Source organism: Rana temporaria, chromosome 2 (genome assembly GCF_905171775.1).
Source record: "Rana temporaria chromosome 2, aRanTem1.1, whole genome shotgun sequence".
Classification (NCBI taxonomy): Eukaryota; Metazoa; Chordata; class Amphibia; order Anura; family Ranidae; genus Rana; species Rana temporaria.
The window spans coordinates 229,693,352-229,718,850 of NC_053490.1; the positions used below are offsets into that span (position 1 = coordinate 229,693,352).

The window sequence follows — 25,499 nt, forward strand, 5'->3', positions numbered from 1 at the left end:
AGGTGAACTGGGCAGGGGTCATAACATTTCTTGGGATTTCAGCATAGCACAGGTACTGTATTGTCAACCGACTACAAGAAATTACAAGTTCAATACATTTTGGCAGGATTAACAGGTATTTTTTCCACCAATTAAACAGATATAACTAAACCCTTTTAGTGGTATATTCAAAGTGTATGTAAACACAAAGAAATGCACATCTCTTATTGCTTCTTGTTGCTGTGGTAAATGTACCATTGAAAGCATTTTGTTTTACCTGTTCTTGCAAATACCTGTTTATACTGCCAGAAATCTTGTGAGCTGATAAGTTCATGTGCTGTCTCTGCCTCTGCCGAAGCTATCAGTTAGCAGTGTTCCCATTTCTCTTCGTGGACTTCAGGTTGACAACATGTTGCTCCATAGATACAGTACAGTAAGATAAGGTTGTCACCAAGGCCATATCTAGCCTGTCTGATGTGGAGATGCAGTAAAAAATGCAAAGGATCGGAGGTCAGCATGGCAGAAGATCGGGTCAACTGTCTGTAAGGCAGTGAACAGAGGTGATTGGTTTGTAGGGAAGTGTACAGGGGGTTAGCAAGACAGTTCATAGGGGTCAGCAGGATGAGGACAGGGGCAGCAAAGCAGTGTACAGAGGGTCAGCAGGGCAGTGTACAGGGGGTCAACAGGGCAGAGGATGGATGGTCAGCGGGGAAGTGTACAGGAGTTAGCAGGCAGTGTTCAGGGGATCAGCAAGGCAAAGGACAGGGGTTCAGCAGGGCAGATGACAGGGGTCAGCAGGGCGCTGCACAAAGTCAGCAGAATGGAGGGCAGAGGTCAGCAGGTAGAGAACAGGGGGCAGTGAACATTTGCCTATACTGTATGTATTTCTGTAGTTTTTGTGAACATTTGACTACATGTATTCTCTAGTATGTTTGACTTGCCCCCTTTGTGGGGTCTATATAAAGCAAATACAAATGAAGAACAAAAATTGCATTGTTACCCAGAGTGGTCATTCAATATTATATATACTGTATTTAGTGGCGTATAACACTCACTTTTTTACCCTGAAAATAGAGGGTAAACTGTGCCTGTGTGTTGTACGCAGGGGGCCATGGAAAGTTTTTTTCCTGAAACTTCCCTCTTATAGTTAGGGTGCGTGTTATACGCCTGTGCGTGTTATACGCCGATAAATACGGTATATATACACACATACAGTATATATTACTGAAGTCCATGTCCACACAACCCCCATTCCCCTCATAGCTGAATTTAGTTAATCCAAAATAAATATGGGGCCCAAGAGCCTTCTGTATTGCTTCTTAGCTTTTGCACAAGTTTAATATATTTAATAGAATGGTTCCCGTGCTGTATATAACTCAAATATGACCTCTTTTGAGGAAAATAGTAAAAATAGCCCTTTAAAGATAAAATAAAATAAAAACGTCTTTGCTACAATGCCAACCTTTAGTCTGAAGCTGTGCTCCACAGAAATTTTCTACCTCTAGAAGTATTTAGTCTTCTGGGTTGAATGATGACCTACTTCATCCAGCCTACTTCTTCTAAAGATGGGCTGTTGTAGATCCATCCTCAAGGGCAGCATCGTTATTCATGGTGGGTTCAAGGTATATTTGCACTGCAGTGCATGGCTCTCACACGTGGCTTCATATGAGTGCCATTTAGTTCAGCAATATGGGCCATTTCCACTAAGAGCCCATTCACACCTCCGCGACAAAACGCCCGACGCCGGACGCTCGTGCCGCTGGAGGGGAGAATTCCCATTGCTGTCTATGGAGATGGTTCACATCTTATAGACGCCGTACGCCTGTCGCCTGAAAAAAAGTCCCGGACCCTTTTTTTCAGGCGGCATTGGCGTTCGGCCATACAAAGCAATGGGAAGGCTTTGTGAAAAAAAAAAAAAAAAAGTTACACACTCGCGGCAAAATACGCCGCGTACGCGGCGTATCTTGTCGCGGAGGTGTGAATGCAGCCTAAAAGAAAAGAGGAAGGACAGGTGACCAAATCCCACTTGCCCACCGCCCATAGTCAAAATACGTCATGTTTTTGAAGAGGGATATCTCGGTAACGGCAGCAGCTGCTGCCAGAACCGAGATATCTATCTCTTCAGTGGGCGGTTCTGTTAATGATAAAGGAGGTCTCCGCAGCGGATTCGCCGCAAGATCGCTGTTATCGGTGGCGTACGCGGCGTATCTTGTCGCGGAGGTGTGAATGCAGCCTAAAAGAAAAGAGGAAGGACAGGTGACCAAATCCCACTTGCCCACCGCCCATAGTCAAAATACGTCATGTTTTTGAAGAGGGATATCTCGGTAACGGCAGCAGCTGCTGCCAGAACCGAGATATCTATCTCTTCAGTGGGCGGTTCTGTTAATGATAAAGAAGATCGCTGTTATCGGTGGCGGGAGAGGGGCCCCCCCTCCCGCCGCTCTCCCGCACCCTCCGCCGCTTACCGGAGCCGTCGGTAGCGGCGGGGGAGATCGGGTCTGTTTGGCAGCTGTGTGGGGAATGCGTCCCCATAGCTCTGCTGGGCGAAGTGACGTCAAAACGTCAGTCCCGCCCAGCGTCTTAAAGAAACATTTTTTTTTTGTCATTTGAAAAAATTACAGTTTCAATTTTTTTTTTTTTTTTGCATTTAAGTCTAAATATGAGATCTGAGGTCTTTTTGAGGACCTGTCATGCTTTTTTCCATTACAAGGAATGTTTACATCCAATTATAAACTAAATAAAAATAAATAAGAAAACAAAAAAAAAAATTTTAAAGCGCCCCGTCCCGACGAGCTCGCGCACAGAAGCGAACGCATACGTGAGTAGCGCCCGCATATGAAAACTGTGTTCAAACCACACAAGTGAGGTATCGCCGAGATTGTTAGAGCGAGAGCAATAATTCTAGCCCTAGACCTCCTCTGTAACTCAAAAAATGCAACCTGTAGAATTTTTTAAACGTCGCCTATCTAGATTTAAGATTTCTAGAGACAAGTGCCAGAATAGGCCCGGTGGGCAAGTGGTATGTATGTATGTTTTTTTTTTAAGTGCAGGAGAAGTGGCAATTATAATTTCTAAACTTCTGCTTTAACAAACTGATTAATAAATGTTATGTAACCAGTTGTCTTGTTTTCCACATATGAATGCCTTGTGCCTTTTTTTTTTTTGCATAATTATATTTATATATTATTTCTATGCATTGCAATTTGTGATTGGTTTCTTGTTAATTAGCTGTAAGTCTGTTTCATTGGTGTTTATAGTGCAGTGCAGGTTAAAGCTACGGGTGAGTCTAAGTAAGCCGCATGAACTGCTGCTGACCTCATTTCACTTTCCAGCTCAAAATCTTTGGCTTAGCAATAAAACCGCTGAAAAAGTATGCGTCCACATATTTCTGAATGAAATGTCTTTTGCAGATCTGAATGAATGTGGTCTTAAGCCTCGTCCCTGCGAGCATCGGTGTATGAACACTCATGGCAGCTACAAGTGTTACTGTCTTAATGGCTACATGTTGATGCCAGATGGCTCTTGCTCAAGTAAGTTATATAAACTGTTCATACATTTAATTTTTATCTCATTATATCCACTGCAACTTGTTTGTGTCTGAACACATTTACTATTCTTATATTCACAAGAGAGACAATATAAAAACTAGTTGAAAACCAATGACACAACTGGAAACCAAAATGTCTCTAAATCTGAATAATATGATCTATCTGCATTTCTTATATAGCACTATATAGTTTCCCGATAAATGTTTTGCTATGACTGCTGCGCTACATCAATCTAAGTTATATTTTTGTAGAACTTTGCAAATGAACTCCAGGCAAACATCCAAATACTTATATGGTTGCTGTCTTATCTGCCAAGGGATTTATATTTCTTTCCATCCTTCATTGAGAGTTACACAGACCTGCAGGCAACAGGGCCAGGTTGGTAATTTGCATTTAAGCAATACAGCTAGGTCACCTCACTGCAGCCTGTGCGAGCAGCAGCAATCAGCAGCTCTCAGTTTTTTACTGCGTAGAAATCAATGGCTGGTGTGCTGCTTTTCACATTTTAAAAACTCATTAAAGAAGTTACATGCAAATAGAGCTTCTGGACTACCCCCTCTGAAAGCTTTATGAAGCTGACCCCTTCAATAAATTGAGTATATAGTATATAATTGAGTATATATAGATGTGTTGTATGTGTTGGGTAATGTATGTCATATTACTGAAATATAATTAGAATATGCAGAGACTGACATACTTGAGGGATCAGTGAAATGCAAGTGCACATGAGAGGTGCAATACAGGATACATGAAATGATGTAACCTCCATCCTTCATTTCAAATGAAGCTACTAAAAATGGGGTATATCACACCATCAATAACAATTATATAAAAAGCCAATCCTATATTAAATTTAAAAAAAATTAAAGTGTTTAACCTTTACAATGCAAAAAAATATTGTTGTCAGTCCCTTAGCATAGCTAAAACAAGATCTCACATCTTATTTCAACACTCATGTTGAGGTATCACAAAAGTAGAATGAAACAAGAAAGAATAAAAAACCTCAATCTCAACGTGTTTCTTGAATATTTATTCACTTCATCAGGAGGGGATGCTACCGACAGGCTATCTATAAATAAAAGACACAAAAATTTTTTTTTACATAATAACAATGGCAATGTAACCTAAATACTCATTGAAGCGGTAGATAAACATCAATCCCTCAAAGTGTTTTTGTGCATGGCTAAAGTAAAGTCACTCGGGCAGTTTATGTTGGCAATGAAACTTAAATTTTTATATTATTTTAAAGAACAATATTTGGAAAGTAAACCTTGTGGAGGTCTCCTAAAGCCTGGAGCAGACAGCATTATTCTATTAAATAACAACATAGTGAGGAATTTCTCACATTTTAATGAACAGGCATGATATATTCTAAAGTCCAGGAATGTTAAACATATACAATCTGTTCATAGATGTAATATATTTAAATTCTTACCATAGCTTACAAAAACCATGCAAGCAATAATGAAAACATTTAATATAGTTAGCAAATATGCTGACCACCTTAGTCCTTACATTTTTGTAACATGCGGTATATATACAAAGAAAACCATTATGGAGCACTCCTTCACAATCTTTATTTTAGTTTGATGTTGTGGTTGGTATGGGAAAATGCCCATTTGCCTCACAGCTATTTGTAATACATCATCTAAATGAGAAAAGACTTTGCACAGTAGAGAGTACATGCCCAGAGAGAAGCTGGCCATATACAGTTTTTTTTTCCCTACAGGCACACTATTCTTTTTTTTTAATCCGCAGCGAAAATTAAAAACAAAAACATTTAAGCATACAAAATGTGCATGTGTATACACACACTAAAAAATGCACTTAAGGGGTAGGACCTCTCCCTGATACCCCAAAGTGCAAGGCTCCTGACAAGGATATAGAGTACGACTTGGTCTGCCTAGCCAAAAGGCCTGGCGGACCCCTCTTCTCATGGCCAGCTGAAGCCGACTACCGAGACCTGAGCTTTGGTGCTGTGACCATGTGCCTGTATACACCGTGAGGTTCCACAGTGTTACTAAGAGCACCCCTAGAGTGGCCACTCCCAGGGGCCACAGACACTGCGGACACTCTGACTTCACCAACCTATGGCCAGACAAGGTAGATCCATTTAAACCAGGAGGAACTGGGCCCATCCAGTTTTCCCAGGGGAATTACTTCCATGCCCCAACTGCCTGTGGGTGCCCCGGTTTCTGTTCCAGCAGGTTATAGCCTTCAGAGCCTCCATCATACTAACAGGGATACTGTGTAGCCAGCCATTACAGCTCTCAATAAGCAAGAATGACAGCACAGTACCCCTACTGGACACTGAAAAGGACAGATACTACACTTGATCTTAGCCTAAATAAGGTGTATGGAGAAATCAACCCCACTGGGACTTCATATTGTGTCAGCTGCATCAGCAGCTGTCAGAATACACTGATTTGTGGCTGCAGGCGCTAATGGAGAGAACATTTTCTGCTTGTCCCTTCAACAAAAGTCAATCAGAGGGTCTCGACTTCTGTCAAGTGGGGACAGATACACGCTGATCAAAATTCAGCCTAGCACTGCTGAACCAGCCAAATTTTGATCAGTGTAGAGCCAGCTTTATACACAAGTCTCTTAAGAGTCTCCACTTCTCACAGGAGACTCTGAGAGCAGCAGGGAGCCATAGTCTCTTCCTGCTGTCAGTCGAATCCTGTGAGGAGGGTGTGGAGGACATGGCCAAGCCACACTGTTTGTCTCTATGGACACACACAGCCCCACTCGGGAGTGTGTCTGCACAGGTGCCTCCCTTAGCACATGGCAGAGAAGAGGAGGAGCCTCCAAAATATGAAGTAAGGGACCACTCTGTTCAATACCATTGCACAGAGCAGGTACGTGTAAAGCCCCATACACACTATTAGTTTTCCTGATGGTTTTCTCTTTAGGTTTACGAAAACCATCTAATATGAGGTCAAACCTTAAGCGTTTCAATTTGAATGCAATCAGGCAGGTCCTTGTACTACATGGTTTTGGTAAACCTGAAGAGAAAACCAGCAGGAAAACTGATAGTGTGTATGGGACTTTACATCTTTTTTATTTTAAACAAACACATTATCACTTTAGAGTGGTGGAACTAAACCTAGCTTGTCCAAAACTGTGAGCAGGCAGCTGTTTATTGCAGAAGAGACATGTTATGCTTCTTTTTCAATAATACACACTTGCCTGCCAAATCGCCAATATTTTATTGAATGCAAATGAATGAGATGATATGACCATCAACTGGCCAATCAAGAACCCAAAAACCAAAAGGGAAAGATGACAGTGGCTGGTGAGAGATGTGATGGCTGCATCATTGGAGGGTGTAGATGAGTATATTCAGGAGTTTTGTTCTGCTTTAAGACCAGCTCTGAGCTAGCCTACAGAGGTACACTAATCCTCAGAATGTGGCATGACAGCTTCCCACACAATCTTGTATCACTGACCCTATTTAGTTGTTTTCTGAGAAGATTCCCTGACTGAAAGCCAAACATAACAGAGGGATCAAGGATACAGGTGATGTCATTGCCCAGATATGACAATGCCAGTATTTGGGAAATTATTTGTCAGTGGGTGAGCAGAGAGTGATTAGAAACTGAGAGATTGGTTCTTTATCCAATCTTTTTTACCTTTGACTATATCGCTGCACCTTTGTTACATAAGTCTGGTAACGGTATATGAAATGGAGCTTTTGCAGTCCCAAGTTATATTTTTGAATGTTGGGAGGTAACAAGGACACTTGGAGAAAACTTTAACTAATTTGGAAGGATTTATGTATGGAGCAAATAGTAGAGAAAAACCTCAGCAATGTAGTCATTAGAGTTGTCAGCCAAGTGTGCGGTGAAGAGATTGCATAAAAAAGCTGAAAGTGAAGTAAATGTTTATTGATATATATGCTGTTAAAACTTCATAGTGCTCTAAATACAGCTACTGTGAGTAGAGAATGCTGAAAAGCATGTGCCTTTGCTTTAATGAACATAACAAAAAACAGTCCTTTCCAGATGTAATATTTTATGAAACATTCATAAAGGTAATTTTTACTGGGTCCCACTGAAGGTATCCAATTTTCTCGTTGTTGCTGATGAGAAGACATGAGTAGAGAGGAGCTGCGGTGGCTCAACGCGATTGGCACTGCGCTGACAAGCCATTCACCTCTGCAGCTAGAGGTTCGGATCCCGGTCTCGGCTTCATGTGAATTGAGTTTGGTGGTCTCAGCCCGGCTCCCGGTGGGTGTGCTATGCAAGGTAAGCCTGTGCTTAGTACGCCCACCCCCCTCCCACAAAAACCACCACACCTACACACGCACTCTAAATTGGGTTAACACACGCACATTGACCACGCGGTCTCTAAAGAGAGGCGAAGGACTAATGGGGCTGGTTGAGCGGGCTAATCCTCTCACTCCCTTATAGGGAGTCCCTCTGCCCCGTTGGGCTTCAAAGCGGAGCAGGTAGGGCGGGCTGTGTGGGAGGACCCCCTCACACACCCGCCATTGCCACCCGGGGCATGGAGAAAGGTGGCAGATTGCCTCTGGGGGAGGCCTGCCTACTCCCAACTCCTGCAGTCCAGCTCCTCTCTCGAGCACACGCACAAAATACACTTTAAAAAAAAAAAAAAAAAAAAAAAAAAAAAAAAAAAAAAAAAAAAAAAAAAAAAAAAAGAAGACATGAGTAAAGTAATAACAGCCATAATTTAAACCGTGTGCTATTAATCTTGTTTCTCAGACTCCAGAAATTGTGCAATGGCAAACTGCCAGTATGGCTGTGAAGAAGTCAAGGGGGAGGTGCGATGTTCATGCCCATCTAGTGGACTGCAGCTGGGACCAGATGGAAGAAATTGTATAGGTGCGTTAAGATATAGCTTTCAGATTTCAGCTCTCCGCAGAATTGAACCATTTATGCCAAATGAACATAAAACCTGAAAAAAGCGATGTACTGCATAGCTCATTTATAAGTAGCACATTCAAAAATAGTTGTATAACTTGCTACATACAAACTATTACTAACCAAAATACTTCAACAATGAAAGCCTCCAGTTTTTTATTATTCTTTCTTGTTGATTAGAATTAAAACTGAACCTGTAGCCAGTGATCTGATTCTTATGGTAGTCAAACATGTAGTGATGTGCAAGTACAAGTGTACAAATGTACAAGTGTGTGCAAACAAGTCATCATCGATTAAAATATCAAGCGATGCAACACATAGGGATAGATTTACTAAAACTGGAGAGTGTACAATAGGTGCAGCTCGGCAGAGAAACCAATCAGCTTCTAACTTCTGCATGTTCAATTAAGCTTTGACAACAAAAAAATCTGGAAGCTGATTGATTTCTGCACCAGATTTTGCATTCTACAGTTATAGTAAATCAACACCATGGCATTATTACATACTTTGCAGTCCATTGTAATAATTTAATCCTCCTGAAGTACGATAGGTTCTTCAACTCACATGCAGATATTTATTCAAATGGTTAGAAGCTATCGACAAAATTATCCCATGGCCATTTAGCTTGGCGAAGTTGAATATGCCCAAGTGCTCAATAAGTTGACCAAATTGAGTTTCTTTGACTTGCAGTTTTTATCCAGTTTGATCAGTTTAGTCCCATTGAATGATTGTAATAGTAGATTTGTGGCCTTCATTAACCTCCCTGGCGGTATGATTATGTCAGATTTTAGATGCAGAAAGAAGTACAATTATTTTGCATGGAAATTTGGCATTTTATATTGTAGGCCTATAATTTTTAGGAATAACTCACTTAAATCTGTCCAAACCAGAGTCTAGTAGTCATCTCCGGTATCATAAAATTTGAAACACAAAAGCAAAAAATCAGTAAACATCCCAGGTATGGTAAATTTTGAAACATGGCACAGCACAAAGTCCGACGTCACAATCAGGGCAAAAGAACCTGGTTTCTTTTATGATTTTCCTTCCAGTGTCATCATGCTTAGAGCAGCAAACCACACACATTCTTGTGGGTGCTGACTTATTTTCCATTGGTGGAATGCAGTCCATAAAGTGACGACCAGTCATGCGTTCCGGGTTCACAACGCCAGCAGCACGACGTCCAGATCTGTTTACAGCCGTTGGTGTTTGGTGCTTGAGAAATATAAGTTTAGCAACTTTTCAAACAAAGTCCGCATGAACCATAGGCCTGTCACTTTTTTTTTTGCAGAATGAATGCATTCCACAAGCACTGTCCGAGAAGATACCTGAAGATTTTTTGTATTTTTTTTTTTTGTTGTTTTCTCATCGCTGGATAAAATGTCATTGCCTGGTCAGCTCTGTCAACACCTCCCATGGTGTTGTTGTAATCCATCACGACTTGTGGCTTCATTACGTCTTTTCCACCTTTGGTGTGTACCATGACAGTAGAGATCTTCTTTGTCACGCCATCTCAGTGCCATCATTTTGCCTTTCTGCCAGGCAACTATTTATCCTGCCTTGAGCCTTTTATTGCCAAAGGTTGGCGGCATGTCACGCCGGTTAGCCCTAACGGTCCCATATGCATTCATCTTGTTCTGTAGAAGGAACTTATAGAGTTCTGGAGAAGTGTAAAAATTGTCTGTAGTTACACAGTAGCCCTGATTCAGCAATGGCTCAATCAAAGTAAGAACTGAAGAGATTGCCATTCCATAATTACTGAATCTTTTGTTGAATTTGGTTCCTTTCCCGGTGTATAGGACCGAATTCCATATGTCAAAAAGAAGAAAAAGAAAGGCGCACCAGCCTAGTGTATTACTGTTGACAATTTAATATATAGATAAGATAAAATATAACTACTCACAAACGAAATGGTATAAAGGGCTTGTCAACAACGATATGATGATGAATACCCCTCGAGCCACACTCCCGGATAGGGGGGAAAGAGGTGTGTCACTGCCGGCTGACGCGTTTCAAGGCAACAGAGGCCTCTTCATCAGAGCTCAGCAGTCGAATTCCATATGTACCCAGTGCTCGATTCACATAGCATGAATGATTTTTTGCCAAATTGTGCTCTCTTTGACACCATATACTGTATCCAGCTTTGTAGGCCATTAGACTTTCGTTGATACTGATGTCTCTATTTGGTACATAGGTCTGCTGGAAAATTTTCTGAATAATTTGCTATACCTCCCAAATCTTTTTGAGTTTTGGTGCCGGGTGCGTAGTCTCATCAAATTCTTTATTATTTTTAAAGTGCAAATACTTCATTATCAGAGAAAATTTGTACTCCAACATGACCGTGACAAAAAAAGGAATGGTTAGTAATTTGTTGGTTGTCCAATACCACTTCTGCAGGGGTTTCCCCACCACTCCCTGAAGAATTATTAGGCCCAGAAAATTCCAGATGTCCTCTTTGGTCACTGTCTCCCACTTTCTGCTTCTTGAAAACCTCTGATGCATAGCAGCTTGTTGCTCCTGGTACCGATTTGTCTCCATAACAATTTTTTCAATAATCTCATCGGTCAAAAAGAGTTGGAGATATGCCAAGGGGTTGTCATCTTCAACCTTTACTTTGATATCAGGTGCTCCAGTAAACGGGAATCTTGGGGGCGCACCAAATCCACACATCACTTCGCACAGTCGCAGGATCATCGCTGAAATCGCTTTCTGTGTCTGATGACGAACTTCCCCACAAATCGCTATCACTCAATTCTGCAAGCGAATCTGTATCGCTGTCACTGTTTTCAAGGCAGGTCATAAACTGCTTTTGAGGTGGAGGCGTGCTTTTTTGATGCCATGGTCGTTCTGTAGTTTCCAGACAGAAAGTACAGTAAAACTGCAGGCAAGGGCACTGGAGAAAGCACTGGGGGGGGGGGGGGGGCAAACTAAGGTAAATTTTATTTTATTTAGTAATGTAATCCAATAGGATTACAATGTATCTGTGTGTTGTGCTTTATACTATTTGAATTTGCCGCTGGTTCCACCCCCTGCGTCGCAACGCTCGCAGGGAACGGAAGCCAGGGCACACAGTGCATCGGGCGGAAGATCCGGAAGCCGTACACAGCGGGACTACATCGCGGGAACCCGGGGACAAGGTAAGTAACCTCTTCCAGGATCCAGTGATGCAATCCCAAGTGTGGCTCCGTGTTGCTACGGCGTTGTGTCATTGAGCAGATGCAGCTTTCTTTCAGGCAAATTCCACTTTGGTTTGAGATCCATTTAAAAAGATTTTGAGATCCTCCAGGGTTCATTGACAGGTATATTTGACTTGCAGTTGACCACCTTCTGACCACATTTGAAGTCCATCTAAGCTAAACCATGCTGAATTTGTGCTGGTATTGACTTGTATAGGAAGAGAATCAATTCTGATGCAAACAAAGGGCCATCAACACAGACCCTTAGTGACGCTGACAGGAATCCTAAGTATGTACTATTTTTGGAGGTAAGCTTCAAAAACACCTCTATTAGGGCAATCAATTTGTTGGCAGTGATTTAACACAGCTATGGCATTGCACTAAGCAGCATTTATGATGCTAGGAAAAAATGAATTGGAGTCAAAGAAAGGTCAGTGTCACAGGAATTCCAGCAATTTGCAATTTAGTCCTTCAGTTTTATATTAATAAGTTGAGTACAATGGAAAGCAGGAGAAAATATAGTGTGCGCTTCCCTTTAAATACTGTATGTAGCAGACTAAATGGCATTTTGTATCATAACCAGAATTAACAAAATTATATATTTTTTGTTGTAGATATTGACGAATGTGCAGTTGGAAAAGTAACTTGTCCTTTTAACAGAAGATGTGTGAACACTTTTGGAAGCTATTTTTGCAAGTGCCAAAATGGTTATGATTTAAAGTATGTGAATGGAAGATATGACTGTGTAGGTAAGAATACAAAAAAAAATGTTAATGTTTAATTATTTTCTAATTTTGGATTAGGGGAAAAGGTTAGAATCTCTGCTAGTCACTGGGACAGTAAGTGAGGAGAAACCTCTTTAATGTAGAAATGGACAACAATAAAACATTTTTTTTTAGTGAAACAGTAAAGGATTAAAAACTGCGTCAGGTTTTTATTGGTGTCTGTGCCTCTCTTGGTGACCATGGCTGGCAAGTCAAGAAATGGGGGAACACATACAGCAATACACTCTAAAAAGGAAGGTTAGGTCTGGAATTTGACTTTTATGGGCCTATACTATAGAATACTTTATCTCATATAATTCCCAATAAATACTGCTGAATTTCACCGCTTTGCTATAAAAAAAAGTTTTCTGGCTAATCAGCAAAGTGATCTGTCTGTCTTGTATTGCACTGTATTTGCTATGACATATAAGATCATCAATATGAAATCAATAATACTTTAAATATTAACTTCAGTTAAAATAAGCTTTAATGATTTGATACTTTAGGATGTGCACAGTGCTGAATTAACATAAATCCTCCTGCCATAACCACTGGACCCACCCACTGAAATTTTCTATGCAAATAGAAGTAGGCCATTTGGCCAGATTCTGTCGGACGAGCATGCTGGAAAACCAGCAGCCGATTAACTTCCGTAAATTTTTTAACGATGGCCAAAGAAATCTGCAAAACACATCTTTATCTGCTATTCTTCCTGGACGCTTGTGGGGCGTGTTTACTCAACTAAAGGGCTGCTTTTTCTATAGCGGATAAAGATTTGTTTTGCAGATTTCTTTGGTCATCGTTAAAAATGTTGCCCCCATCTTTGCAGCACTGCCCATCATTGAAAAATCCGCCCCCTTCATGTAAAAATCCGCCCCTCACATACATAAGCGTGCCTCATCAGCGCGAGGCACAATCTGACTAAAAAATGTCTTCAGACGCCTATTGTGCACAGGTGCCATCTAGCCAATACAACAGCTGATCATAAACTCAGTTGTTGTGCTGTTATGTACGGCGCTTGTGCAGTTCATCCCGGGCACTATTCGATAGCGGGCACTTCTTGATAGAACACTGGGTTGTCTATTGAGTTTGTTCAGTGGACTGGTCTTTGTTTATTTCATGTCTGTGGCCTTTAACTTGTTTCTTATCTCACAGATATAAATGAGTGTTTGATGAAGAATCATAAGTGCAGCCCTCACAGTGATTGCCTCAATACCCCAGGCTCCTATAAATGTCGATGTAAACAAGGATACAAGGGTAGTGGATACCAGTGTTCCGGTAGGTTCACATAGCAATGAATTTCATATGTTACCATGTACTTTACTTTCCTCAAAAGAATATAGGACAGTATAGAGTTTAATTATAAACCTTTTTTGTAACTCGTAAGCACCCTATAACTTATGTAACATTACCATTTATTCTTTGTATTTTTTAAATTGCAATATTGGAGTATCAAATATTTTAAGAGCTTTACATCTTAGAAGAGTGTAAAATTATTACTTTACTTTGTGTTTGCAAAGCCTAGCCTTCTGTACCAGTAAAAGTCCATGTGTCCAGACTTTCTTCATAAAAATAAGGTGAAGTAAATAAAGTGTATTACTTTAAAGTGTGTCTACTAAAAATGAATACATTTCTGTGTTTTTCTAAAAATCTTTAAAATGTGACCTATTATTGGTACTTGATAAACAGAGTTTGGTAACACTGCACTACATCAATTTTACAACAGACATAATATAACCCACTTCATAAAGGGCGATATACTCTGCTTCTAAGCTTCTCTTCTGGCCAAATAAATTGGCGTGTAAGCAAAGCATTTACAAGAGTTCATTGACTAAGCCCAGATTTTAATCAAAGGGATAGGATAATGTTTAGAAGAATATATCCTTGTACCTTTTAGAGTGGGTTGTGAAATTGGTCTGTTACAGTAATGACAACTGAAATACACCTATAAGCCTCTGCTACTGAAAGATACGGTATATACTTTGGCTCTGAGTGCAGATAGACATTCCTTGCAGTCCCCCACATCTGTGCATACTTTTATATTTTACCATTAGACTAGAGATGTAACGTGAACAGAAGTATGAAGTCATCACTCTAGAATGCACTACACAATGGAATGATCTTTACAAATATCCTTAAAGATAATAGTATGAGTAACAGGGTCAATTAAGTTTGTCTATTAAGGTGAACTATAGAATGAAATCAAAAGATCTGAGGACACCTGAACTAAGCTTGTCAATTAAGGTGAGCTGTAGATTCAAATTGACATAAAAAGATCTAAGGACTTACCAGGGAAACACATTCTTAAGCCTGGTTTGATTGTTGCTCTTCAAAGTGTATTTAACCAACTTATGATTGCTGCATACATTAGACATTTTGGTCCTTGCATCACCTTGGTTTTTTGACATTATATACCAGTGACTGGAAGGCAAACTAAAACTTTTGGGAGGATAAAAATACAGTTTGTTCAGCTTTGGTCATAACTGTTTAAAATCTGGTCATCTATTTTGTACATTGGTGCCATAAACCTAAATTGCCACTAACCAAATTGATCTATCGGATTAAATTAAAAATGTCAGTGTATCCAACCATCACATAAGATTGCTTTTTAACTTTAGATTATTTATACTAAATAAATAGAAGCCAAACTAAAGTCACTTAAGTCTCATACATGAAATATACAATTTAAATATCAGTTTCCTGAACGCTAAACTTTTCCAGTTCTAACTTCCAGGAGATTGATGTAAAACAGTACAACATTTAGTCATTGCATATGTAACTGAAGGATCTCTGCCAAGGTGACAGGAGTGATTTATGACTTAACTCAATAATTACCATAAATAACGTTTATTTTAATGTTCTTATGTATCAAAAGTATGTAAACCTATGAAAACTAAAAAGTTCTCTAAAAATGAAGTGAACAGTCAGATTTATTTTTTCATTTTTCCAATGAAGTTCTAAATAACAGACCCAATAGAATTTACATTTGTTTTAACTTCCTTATAGTCCTATCAGGGCCAGGACAAAGAAGGGGGTTAGGAGGACAGAAGGGCCATGTGCCATGGGATCAATGTTTTTATGTGGGGGGGGGGGGGCTTAGGGAGTTTGCTGCCTCAACAACAGGAGTGATGGGCAGTGTCATCACTTGGTCTAATAGCAGGCTACGGGGGGCAGAAGAAAGGAGGACCCCCACTGAGAACACAACTTTTTCTCAGGGGTCTCACTCGCTGATACAGATACTCTGCCTCCAGCATTTTTACACAGCCACGCCATACTATTACACCTCTAGCCTGCTCCTTTCACCAGTCTACCCCTTTTCACTGGCACAGCATTTGAACCTGGCCAGGATTGAAGACTACCGTCATTCCTGGTTGGCTCATTTTTTTTTCATACTTCAACACAAATGTTTCATACTTACCTGCTCTGTGCAATGGTTTTGCACAAAGCAGCCCCAAGCCACCTCTTCTCGGGCACCTGCCAGTGCTCTGGGCTCCTCTCCCTTGCCAAGTGTCCACATAGCAAGCCACTTGCTATGGGGGCACTCGTACAAACTCCCGAGCCCTGCCCAGCCAGTATACCTCTTCCCTGGCTTTGATTGACAGCAGTGGGCGGCAATGACTCCTGCTGCTGTCTCTGAGCCAATGAGGAAGTAGTGAGCCAGGACAGCAGCTGCTCTTGTGCACATCACTGGATCGAGATCGGGTCAGGTAATAATTAGGGTGCTGGAGGGGAACTGGGGGGGGTTACCTTCATGCATAGAATGCAGGTAAAAAACATCAGCCTTTACAGCTACTTTAATTTAAAAAACCTTTTCCTTTCCCACCTTCAGTGTATCATAAATCTGAGGATAATAGAGTTGATTTACTAAATGAGCAGAGGCTGCTTTTGAATGTTCACTTTGCAAAGTTAATGCTGCTGAATAAGATTAAACGGTATTCACTTGGTATACCCAATCATGCCCTAGAATAAAATCCTGTCTTTTTTCTTTAATATGATTATGTATAAAAAGTGAACATGGCTTCACTTTATTCCCTTGCATTCACTTTAGAGTGCAGCGTAAATATAGACTCCACTTTAGTAAATCAATCCCAGTGTCTTTATGTTTTCAGTAATAGGGAACATTGAGGTTGATTCACTAAAACTGGAGAGTGCAAAATCTGGTGCAGCTGTGCACGGTAGCCAATCAGCTTCAAACTTCAGCTTGTTCAATTAAGCTTTGACAAAAAACCTGGAAGCTGATTGGTTTCTATGCAGAGCTGCACCAGATTTTGCACTCGTTAGTTGTAGTAAATCAACCCCACTATGTATGGCTAGTAATAGATGAAAACTCATTGATGGAAGAATAAATATTAGGTTTTAAATGTAAAAAAGTGCTTGTTTAAAGAGCTAAGAAATTACTATGTCGCACTGCAATTATTTATGTCTGAAAGCAGTAAACATCTAATCCTTCACAAAGGGCTAAATTTATATCTCCGTGGAATAGAGTGGTTTGTACTTGGTTGACTCTATACGGCTTTGTAATTCATGGCTTGGGTCTGCCTTTGATCCATATATTGTATCACATAGTTAGGAATTAGAGGCCTGGGAGCATTTGTCAAATTGTTCAGATGAATAAATATTTAAGTAAATGTGAGTGTTTGACTCCATATACAGTAGACACGTGTGACATGGTTCTTGTACATTAGCAATAACCTAAACTGAAGGGGTATGTAAACAAGTTAGAAATAAAGCACCACTAGGCATTATTTTCTATTGGTAAAACATACCATGTTTAATGGGCAAACACAAATATTCTGTATGCTTATATGGTTACTTCGTAGGTACAATCTTCATGCTTTTAACAGGCTAATTCTACCTTCTAATCAGGGTATTGCATGTTTTTTCATGCACACAGTAATAATAATAATAAAAAAAATGAATAATACACATAATACAACACTATATCAGTTATCCTACCATCTAAATAAATAACAGATGTTTGGACTGCAGATCGCTGTCAGTGATTTGGCAGTGGCTGCACATTCTTGTGCTCCAGAAAAGTTAATGTGTGGTATGTTTGATTTAGCTTATGTATCAACATACAGGAGTCACGTCAAGAATGTGTAACCTATGTTTCCTTTAACAAAATGAAAATGATCAAAGAGCTTGATTCGGCGTAGTATTTGTTTTCATGTGACAACATGATAAACATCGAATGAAATCTTGAATGCTTATAATAATATAACTACGGTATATAAATAATGTTCAGATATTATTGCAACTGTTCTTTGGCCTGAATGGCTGTCAGTTTGTACTAAGCTACCTATGCCAAGCACATCTGATTACCTATGCCAAGCCCCTGCTGCAGTGAACATTTCAAAGGAAAATTTCACCCAATTGATTTAGGAGGCAATGAAGATGGTACACAATCAGTGCCGGGACAAGGCCATACAGCGCCTATGGCAAAGATGTCAAACTGCGCCCCTCTTCTCTTAGGGTTGGGGACAGGGGGCCCAAATCCCTGCGATAAACCATTGTGCCCAGGGCAGCCGTCCCTCCTACCCAACCCTTGTCCTGGCCCTGTATACCAGGGATCTTCAAACTATGGCCCTCCAGCTGTTGCTGAACTACACATTCCATGAGGTATTGTAAAACCCTGGCATTCACAGACATGACTAGGCATGATGGGAATTGTAGTTCCTGAACAAATGGAGGGCCAAAGTTTAAAGACCAGTGCCGTATACAATAAAGTAATATTCATCTCCTTTTGTTCCTGAGGTGCAGTCTGTGGTGTCCCCCTGTGTGAAACCTGAGGTTTGCTTAACCCCAAGTATATGAAACATGTTCCAGATTCCTACTTGTATCTACTCCAAAAAGTATCAAAAACACTTTTTTCATTAAGTTAGTTGTTTTACATTTGAATATTGATCTTAACGTCCCATCTTGCGTTTGGGGATCTAAAATTGTCATACCCTAGTACAGGCTAAACAATAACACTAGATAATAATGTACTATTCAATCTTTGTAAATCTCTCAGTTGTGCTCAGTGCATGGTAATGAACTGTAATGAAGAAGGAATTACTTCTCAAAGGTTGCAGTGTAGAGCATGTCAATCATGGTAGGTAGCAAACCAGTAGGAAAGCTTTCATTGTGTTGATGGCTGAATTGAGAATTTAGTTGTGGTTTTCCTTTGGCATATGCAGCTTTTAATGCTTAACACAAGGCAAATATTTGTATGTAATTAGTGTCCATCCATATAAGTATTTATGTATACAAAAGCATTCATACATTGTTAAAATATATTTGAGATTGAATCTGCAAATGAACAACTCTTTGGTTCCATTATAGCTGTTCCAGATAAACCTGTGAAAGAAGGACCTAAAATAGTTGGAAGTGCAAAAGACACAATAAAGAAACTGTTGGCACATAAGAACAGCCTAAAGAGAATTGAAGACATAAAGAATCTAATACCTGAATTGGTTGTGACACCATCTCCAAAAACACGCTTGCAGCCATATGACTATGTGGATGGAGTCTACATAGGAAACACAAACAAAGCGGAGGAGGAATATGAGGAAGAGGAGGAAGACCAAGATGACAATGAAGATGAAGAAGAGGATGATGTTGATGATGATGATGTCTATGAAAATACAATTGGACAAAAGAAAACACTGAGAGGGGATGTGTTTGGTGAGTTCTATTTTACTGTATTTGATTAAAGATATGAGTGAATAATCAAAAATGGAAAACTCAGTTCCGTCACCCAGCCCACTCCTACTATCCTATCAGATGGATTCAAATCCACCAGTATCTAATATTTATTTTGAACTCAAATTTCTAAACAGTTTATCTAAACATTATAAAGAAAGGGACATGCAACCCTTCTTAGATACATGCATAGCACCCCAGTCAGGCCTCGTACACACGACCGAGTTTCTAGGCAAAAACTAGCAAGAAACTTGCTGGGAGATATTTTTTTGCTGAGGAAACCGGTCGTGTGTACATTTTCGTCAAGGAAACTGTCGAGAAACTCGACGAGCCAAAAAGAGAGCATGTTCTTTATTTCCTTGACGGGAATGGAGAAAATTGGCTTGTCGAGTTCCTCGACAGCCTGACAAGGAACTCGACAAGGAAAACGATGTGTTTCGCCCGTTGAGTTCCTCGGTCGTGTGTAGGAGGCTTAACAGGGGGAGATTTACTAATACTGGAGCATGCAAAATCTGGTGCAGCTCTTCATGGAAACCAATCGGCTTCCAGGTTTTACTGTCAAAGCTTAATTGAACAAACTGACATTAGAAGCCGATCGGCTACCGTGCACAGCTGCACCAGATTCTGATTGCTCTAATTGTACTAAATCTCCCCCACAGTCTTCTATCTTCATGGCTGGAGGCATGTAAATGTTTGAATACTTTTCCATGCTTTTCAGCATTTGATGGAAGAAGTCCTACGAAAATGAGCCTCCTCCATTTGAAAATATTAGCTCACCATAGATGGATACTGGGCTCACATGAAAAAAAGGATGTGGTGAAGTAACATGGGAGGGGTTATATACTACTAACCCTTACCACAGGAGTACATAGTTACATAGTTAGTCAGGTTGAAAAAAAACACAAGTCCATCAAGTTCAATCATAAAAAATAAAATAATAATAAAGTCATACAATCACATATACCAGGGGTCAAGTCCTGGGGAAAAAAGTGAGGGAACTCCCACCCAAGATTCACTCCCCCACCAAAAAAAATAAAAAATGATACGCTCATATGCATAATTACTAAACCACATAATTACTGTACCTTGCAGGACTAGAGCAGCCAAGAGCAGCCGAGCCAATCCTTCACTAAGCGGCGATGCCCAGCTCGAGTCACTGTCAGGAGCAGGCGAACCTTAGTAATCCTTTATGTTACTGGCCGCTTCCTGTATGTGGATTCATCGGGTAGTGTGCGGGTATTCCGTCACTTCTTCGATACGGGAACAATGACAAAATCTCCCAGGAGACATTGCAGCATCGAGGAAGTGACAGAATACCCGCACACTACTCGATGAATCCATATACAGGAAGCGGCCAGTAACAAAGGATTACTAAGGTTCGCCTGCTCCTGACAGTGACTCGAGCTGGGCATCGCCGCTTAGTGAAGGATTGGCTCGGGCGGCTCGGCTGCTCTTGGCTGCTCTAGTCCTGCAAAGGGAACTGCGTTCCTGCTGTGAAAAAAGTTCAGGAACTCTGTTCCCACGCGTTCCTGCAGGACTTGAGCCCTGACATATACCCAATTCTTTAACTACAGTTGAGTAAACAAGTTGCTAACCGATATACCATTGTAGTCACCATACATAATCACAGCCTGATCCATATCAAACCTCACTCAAAGTACACAGTTATAACCTTAAAGAGAAACAATAATTATTTGTGGTTAAATGCATTTTTTTTATAAATGTTACACAATTTTTAATTATTTATTTAAACAAATAAACCTTTACAAGCTGCCTCTATAATACTCAGTTTGTTAATAATGTTGAGCTTTCTAATAACCAAGTTCAGCAATGGTTGCTTACTTTGTTGGTAGCTAATAGCTATGTGTAACTGTTCCCATTGATAGACAGGTCTATTTGTACCACGGTAGCTCTAAAGAAAATACTCTTTACATAGCACAGAGCCCACACAGTGCTCTCCATCTACTGACTGCAAATAATGAAGATACAAATGTAATATACAATAGTTCAAAGTTGCTGGTTTTAAACATACAGTATATTTGCATTTTTTAATTTAAATTCAACTGAATTTTGTAAATGAATAAAGAATACTGTATATCAAAATAAGACATTTGAAACCTTAAATTGCACATGTGCCCAGACTGCAGACATGAAACATTTCATGTATTCTTAACAAGCAGTAAATTGGCTTTGAAAAATCCATAACTGACCTTCTAGCTGCTTGTACTTTGAAGGAATCCATTCTCACAATTCACAACAAATATGTTAAGGTAGGTTTTAGTCTGTTTTAAACTATTATTACCAGCCTCACACATACACTGTATTGTCAAAAGTATTGGGACGCCTGCATTTACACGCACATGAGCTTTATTGGCAACCAAGTCTTAGTCCATAAGGTTCAATATTGAGTTGGCTCACCATTTGCAGCTATAACCGCTTCAACTCTCCTAGGAAGGCTGTCCACAAGGTTTAGGAGTGTGTCTGTCTATGGGAATATTTGACCATTCTTCCAGAAGCACATTTTTGAGGCCAGGCACTGATGCTGGACGAGAAGACCTGGCTCGCAGTCTCCGCTCTAATTCACCCCAAAGGTTCATTATTTTTTCTTGGCCCTAATACAGGTACAAACAATAAATATAATACGCATATGTGGTATTGCCACAAATGCCAGGGGTGGAATATTTTTTTTTAATTTTTCTGGTGGTAGGTCATGGTAATTGAAAAAAATATATAGCTAAATTTAAGAAAATATATATATATATATATATCTTTTTTTACTATTATGGGTATTATTTTGACAATAAAAAAAAATCGGGAGATATCTATTACTATTTTCCACCAAATAAAGTACAAATTTATTTTGAAAAAAAAAAAAGTATAATTCACCCAGATACACTACGTAGTTGCAATGATATGTATAGTTTTACTAATATTTGCCAAAGTTGGAAAACTGGGTACAGACAATAAAACTTAACTCCATCTTTTAGTAAAATCTAAAATAGTTCGCTTTGGACCAAGCTGGTCATACCACTATGGAACTATGGAAATACCGCTCTGTATAGTACATACAGTTCATACAGTGCTGATAGCTTGTGCATTTATCAGTGAAGGAAATAGTTCATTAGGACCAGCTTGGTCCAAACAAACAATTTAATGTTAAATTAAACATGGCGTAAGATATGTTTTACCCTCCCTCATGTTAAACAACTTAGAAACACCTGTTGTGTGTTTACATAAGAGGAATGGCAGCCTGCTAAGATTCTGCTCTCTATAGAAATTAGCTGAGATGTCTATGCCTCTGTTGTAAACATTGAAGAACTTTTCCCCTTCTGACGTCACAGGCCCAGCATGCACCGGTCCGTGATGTCAGAAGGGGGTGGTGCCACCAGGTGACGTAGACAGGTGGTTTCCGCCCAGTCTCTATAAAAGAACTGTCAAACGGAGAATCCTGCAGTAGGCATAGCATCTCTGTGTCGGCGAGAGAGCAATTTTTTTTCCTTTTTAGTTTTCTTCAGGTTGGCGGCATGATTGATGAGGGATCTACATTGGGGGACACTGTTTTTTATTTTTTAATAAAGGATTTGTCAAAAATGGTCTCTGTGTTTTTATCATTTTTTTGGTGAATGGGTAGGGGTACTATGTACCAGATACTCATTCACATGGGGGGCGGGATCTGGGGGCCCTTGTTAAAGAGGGCTTCCAGATTCCAATAAGCCCCCCACCTGCAGACCCTGACAACCCAACCCCTTGTCCCCATAAACATGAGGACAAGGTATTTTGGGGTGGGGGCGCAGAGCCCCCTGCCCCAAAGCACTCACCCCTTTCCTGGCTGCATGCTTGAATAAGGGTCTGTGGATATTGGGGGAGCCTGGTATGTATTTTTAACTAGAACCCAATCTCAAAATAAAAAAATTAAAAAACTGTGTGGGGGCCCTCCCAAAATCCATACCAGGCCACATGCCTCAACATGAGGGGTGCTTTGGGGCAGGGGGACTGGAATTTATTTATTTATTTTTAAAGTCAGCAGCTACAAACACTGTAGCTGCTGACTTTTAATAAGGACGCCTACCTGTCCAGGGAGCCTGCGATGTCGGCCCCCCGTGGCCAATCTGTCCATCGGATTGGGTGCAGTCGCCGCCATTTTAACTAAGGGAAATCAGCAGTAAAGCCTTCAGGCTTCACTGACAGTTTCCTACTGTGCATGCATGAGTCGTGGGGCGCTTCCTGAATGGCCCTGTCATCTTCTGGGACACACCAAAAGGCAGCAGACGAGCAAGCAGGAAATTACACCCTGGCCCACGGTGATGATGGGGCAGAAGTACACGCGGTACTTCAATAAAGGTAGGAAGGAGCAATAAAAAAAAATCAATAGCCAAAAACTAGTGGTGGAGGGGTAGGCTTTCCTTTAGAATCTAGTTTAAAAAGTGGGCGGAACTCCGCTTTTAACAACCAACTATTCTTCACACAGAATTTGAACCGGTCAATCATTTTTCCACTGATCTGGATTCAATAATTTCTAAAAATTTGTTAGGAATCTGATAAACAAAATGAAATCAAACAAATTTCAATTAAATTTGTTACTATTTCATTCGGAGATTCGTATACATCTGAATCTCCGAATAACCAACAATGTGTCCATAAAACAAATTGCACATGTCTATATTATTATGGTTCCAAATAAAGTATCTGAATGCTGAGAAAGTTTTGCTATGTACCCTCTTAGATCTAAGCCTCTAGTACATAAAATTATTTAGTATGGAATGCAAATTGCTGTGGGCTACAGACAAAAGGAATTTAGAACATGACATTTAACTGAGTTTAGATTTATTAGATTTAGATGAAACAGGAAGCCCATGATGCCATATTACTGCAACAGGTTAGATATTGTAGCTTTTGTAAATTCATAAATAAAACAAAAAATGAACTTAAAAATATTAGAATTTGCAATAATGAAATGATAAGGATAATACCAAAAATGCTTAATCTACTTTTCAAAGGTGACCTGCATGTATTTTCCATTCCAGAGATCATGACCCAGACAGAGGCTCTGTGTTAGGTAGATAATAGCAGCATGCTGCAGCGTGCTTTATTATCACTAGAATCCTACCAGGTGTCACTAAGCACTGATTGGTTCTGAGTTATACCAGTAATATAGAATGCGCAATATGAATGCTGCAGATGATGGAACTGTTCCATGTTCTCCTACAACCATTAATTTAAGCAAGACCATTCCTATATATCCTCTGGTCAATAATAAATCCCAGTTCCATCCAAAACGTAAAATCTCTAAAAAAATGTTGCTTGCTTTGTTAAGTGAAGTGGGAAGTGGGTAAAATTTCTGTGAGGATTCTATTGCTGTTTCCGTACTCAGTGGGGTCTATTGTCATCAGGCAATAATGGAAGGAAAATATGCCCAGTGGAGACACAAGGAGGCATGGAAACCTGGATTCTATGCATTCTCATCACTATGCAAAACTAAAAGTAAATGTTTTGGCTAAATTTGGGTTTTATGGGTTTTCTACTTTACCTTTATTTATCCCATCACAGCCTGAGCTTTTTAATAGTTAAATGCTAAAGGTTCAATTCCCTGCGGGATTTAAAGGAGAAAAAAACATTCCCCTCTGGGTGTTACATTGCAAAATTTTAATAAACTTTGTTGCAGATTCCTACATTTTGTTAGTGTAAAGAAATCCCTGTGTGTTTGCCTATGTCCGTGTTGTAAGTGAATCTAATGGTTTCTTAAAGCGGTAGTTCACCCACAATCCCATGATTTTACCATCGAGACAGGCATTGTAGCGCGAGCTACAGTATGCCTGTCCCGATTTTTTTAACCCCATACTCACCTTGTAGTCGTCCATCGTAGATTTCGTCTCCCGCGGGGAATGGGCGTGCCTATGGAGAGGGAGGATGATTGACGGCCGGCTCTGGCGCGTCACTCTCCCCGAAGACAGCCGGAGTAGGTCTCGGCTCTTCACGGCGCCTGCGCACAGGCTATGCGCACGCGTCGTGAAGACCAAGCCTATTTCGGCTATTTCCGGAGAAGCGTGACGCGCCAGAGCCGGCCGTCAATCATCCTCCGTCTCCAGAGGCACGCCCATTCCCCGGTATCTTCGATGGACGACTACAAGGTGAGTATGGGGGGAAAAAATTCGGGACAGGCATACTGTAGCTCGCGCTACAATGCCTGATTTTAAGGTAAAATAAAAAAAAAAAAAATTTTTCCCGTCGATAGGGTGAACCCCCGCTTTAATTATCAACCAGCTATTGCACCTGCAGAGCTCTAATGATGGAAATTGCTGGGCCTCTATCACTGTAGATGTGATTTCCTATTGGGAGTATGTCTAAAAATATCTAAAAATTTAATTTTTGTTGCAGGGGATGCCTGATATCTGACTTGTGTCTTATGGCTGACTTGAGCCAATCACACAAGCAGGAAATTATGTTTCGGGGGGACGTTCTGTACAC

At 40.3% G+C, this 25,499-nt stretch overlaps 1 protein-coding gene across 1 annotated transcript in view; it reads left to right on the forward strand.

Moving 5' to 3' along the window:
• Positions 1-25,499, forward strand: part of EGFL6 (EGF like domain multiple 6) — a 99,558-nt gene that overhangs the window by 56,540 nt on the left and 17,519 nt on the right. Inside the window, exons 4-8 of the mRNA XM_040336519.1 lie at positions 3,390-3,509; positions 8,252-8,371; positions 12,198-12,332; positions 13,503-13,625; positions 18,675-19,016. Of these exons, the coding sequence (XP_040192453.1) occupies positions 3,390-3,509; positions 8,252-8,371; positions 12,198-12,332; positions 13,503-13,625; positions 18,675-19,016 (840 nt within the window). The remainder of the gene's footprint in view (positions 1-3,389; positions 3,510-8,251; positions 8,372-12,197; positions 12,333-13,502; positions 13,626-18,674; positions 19,017-25,499) is intronic.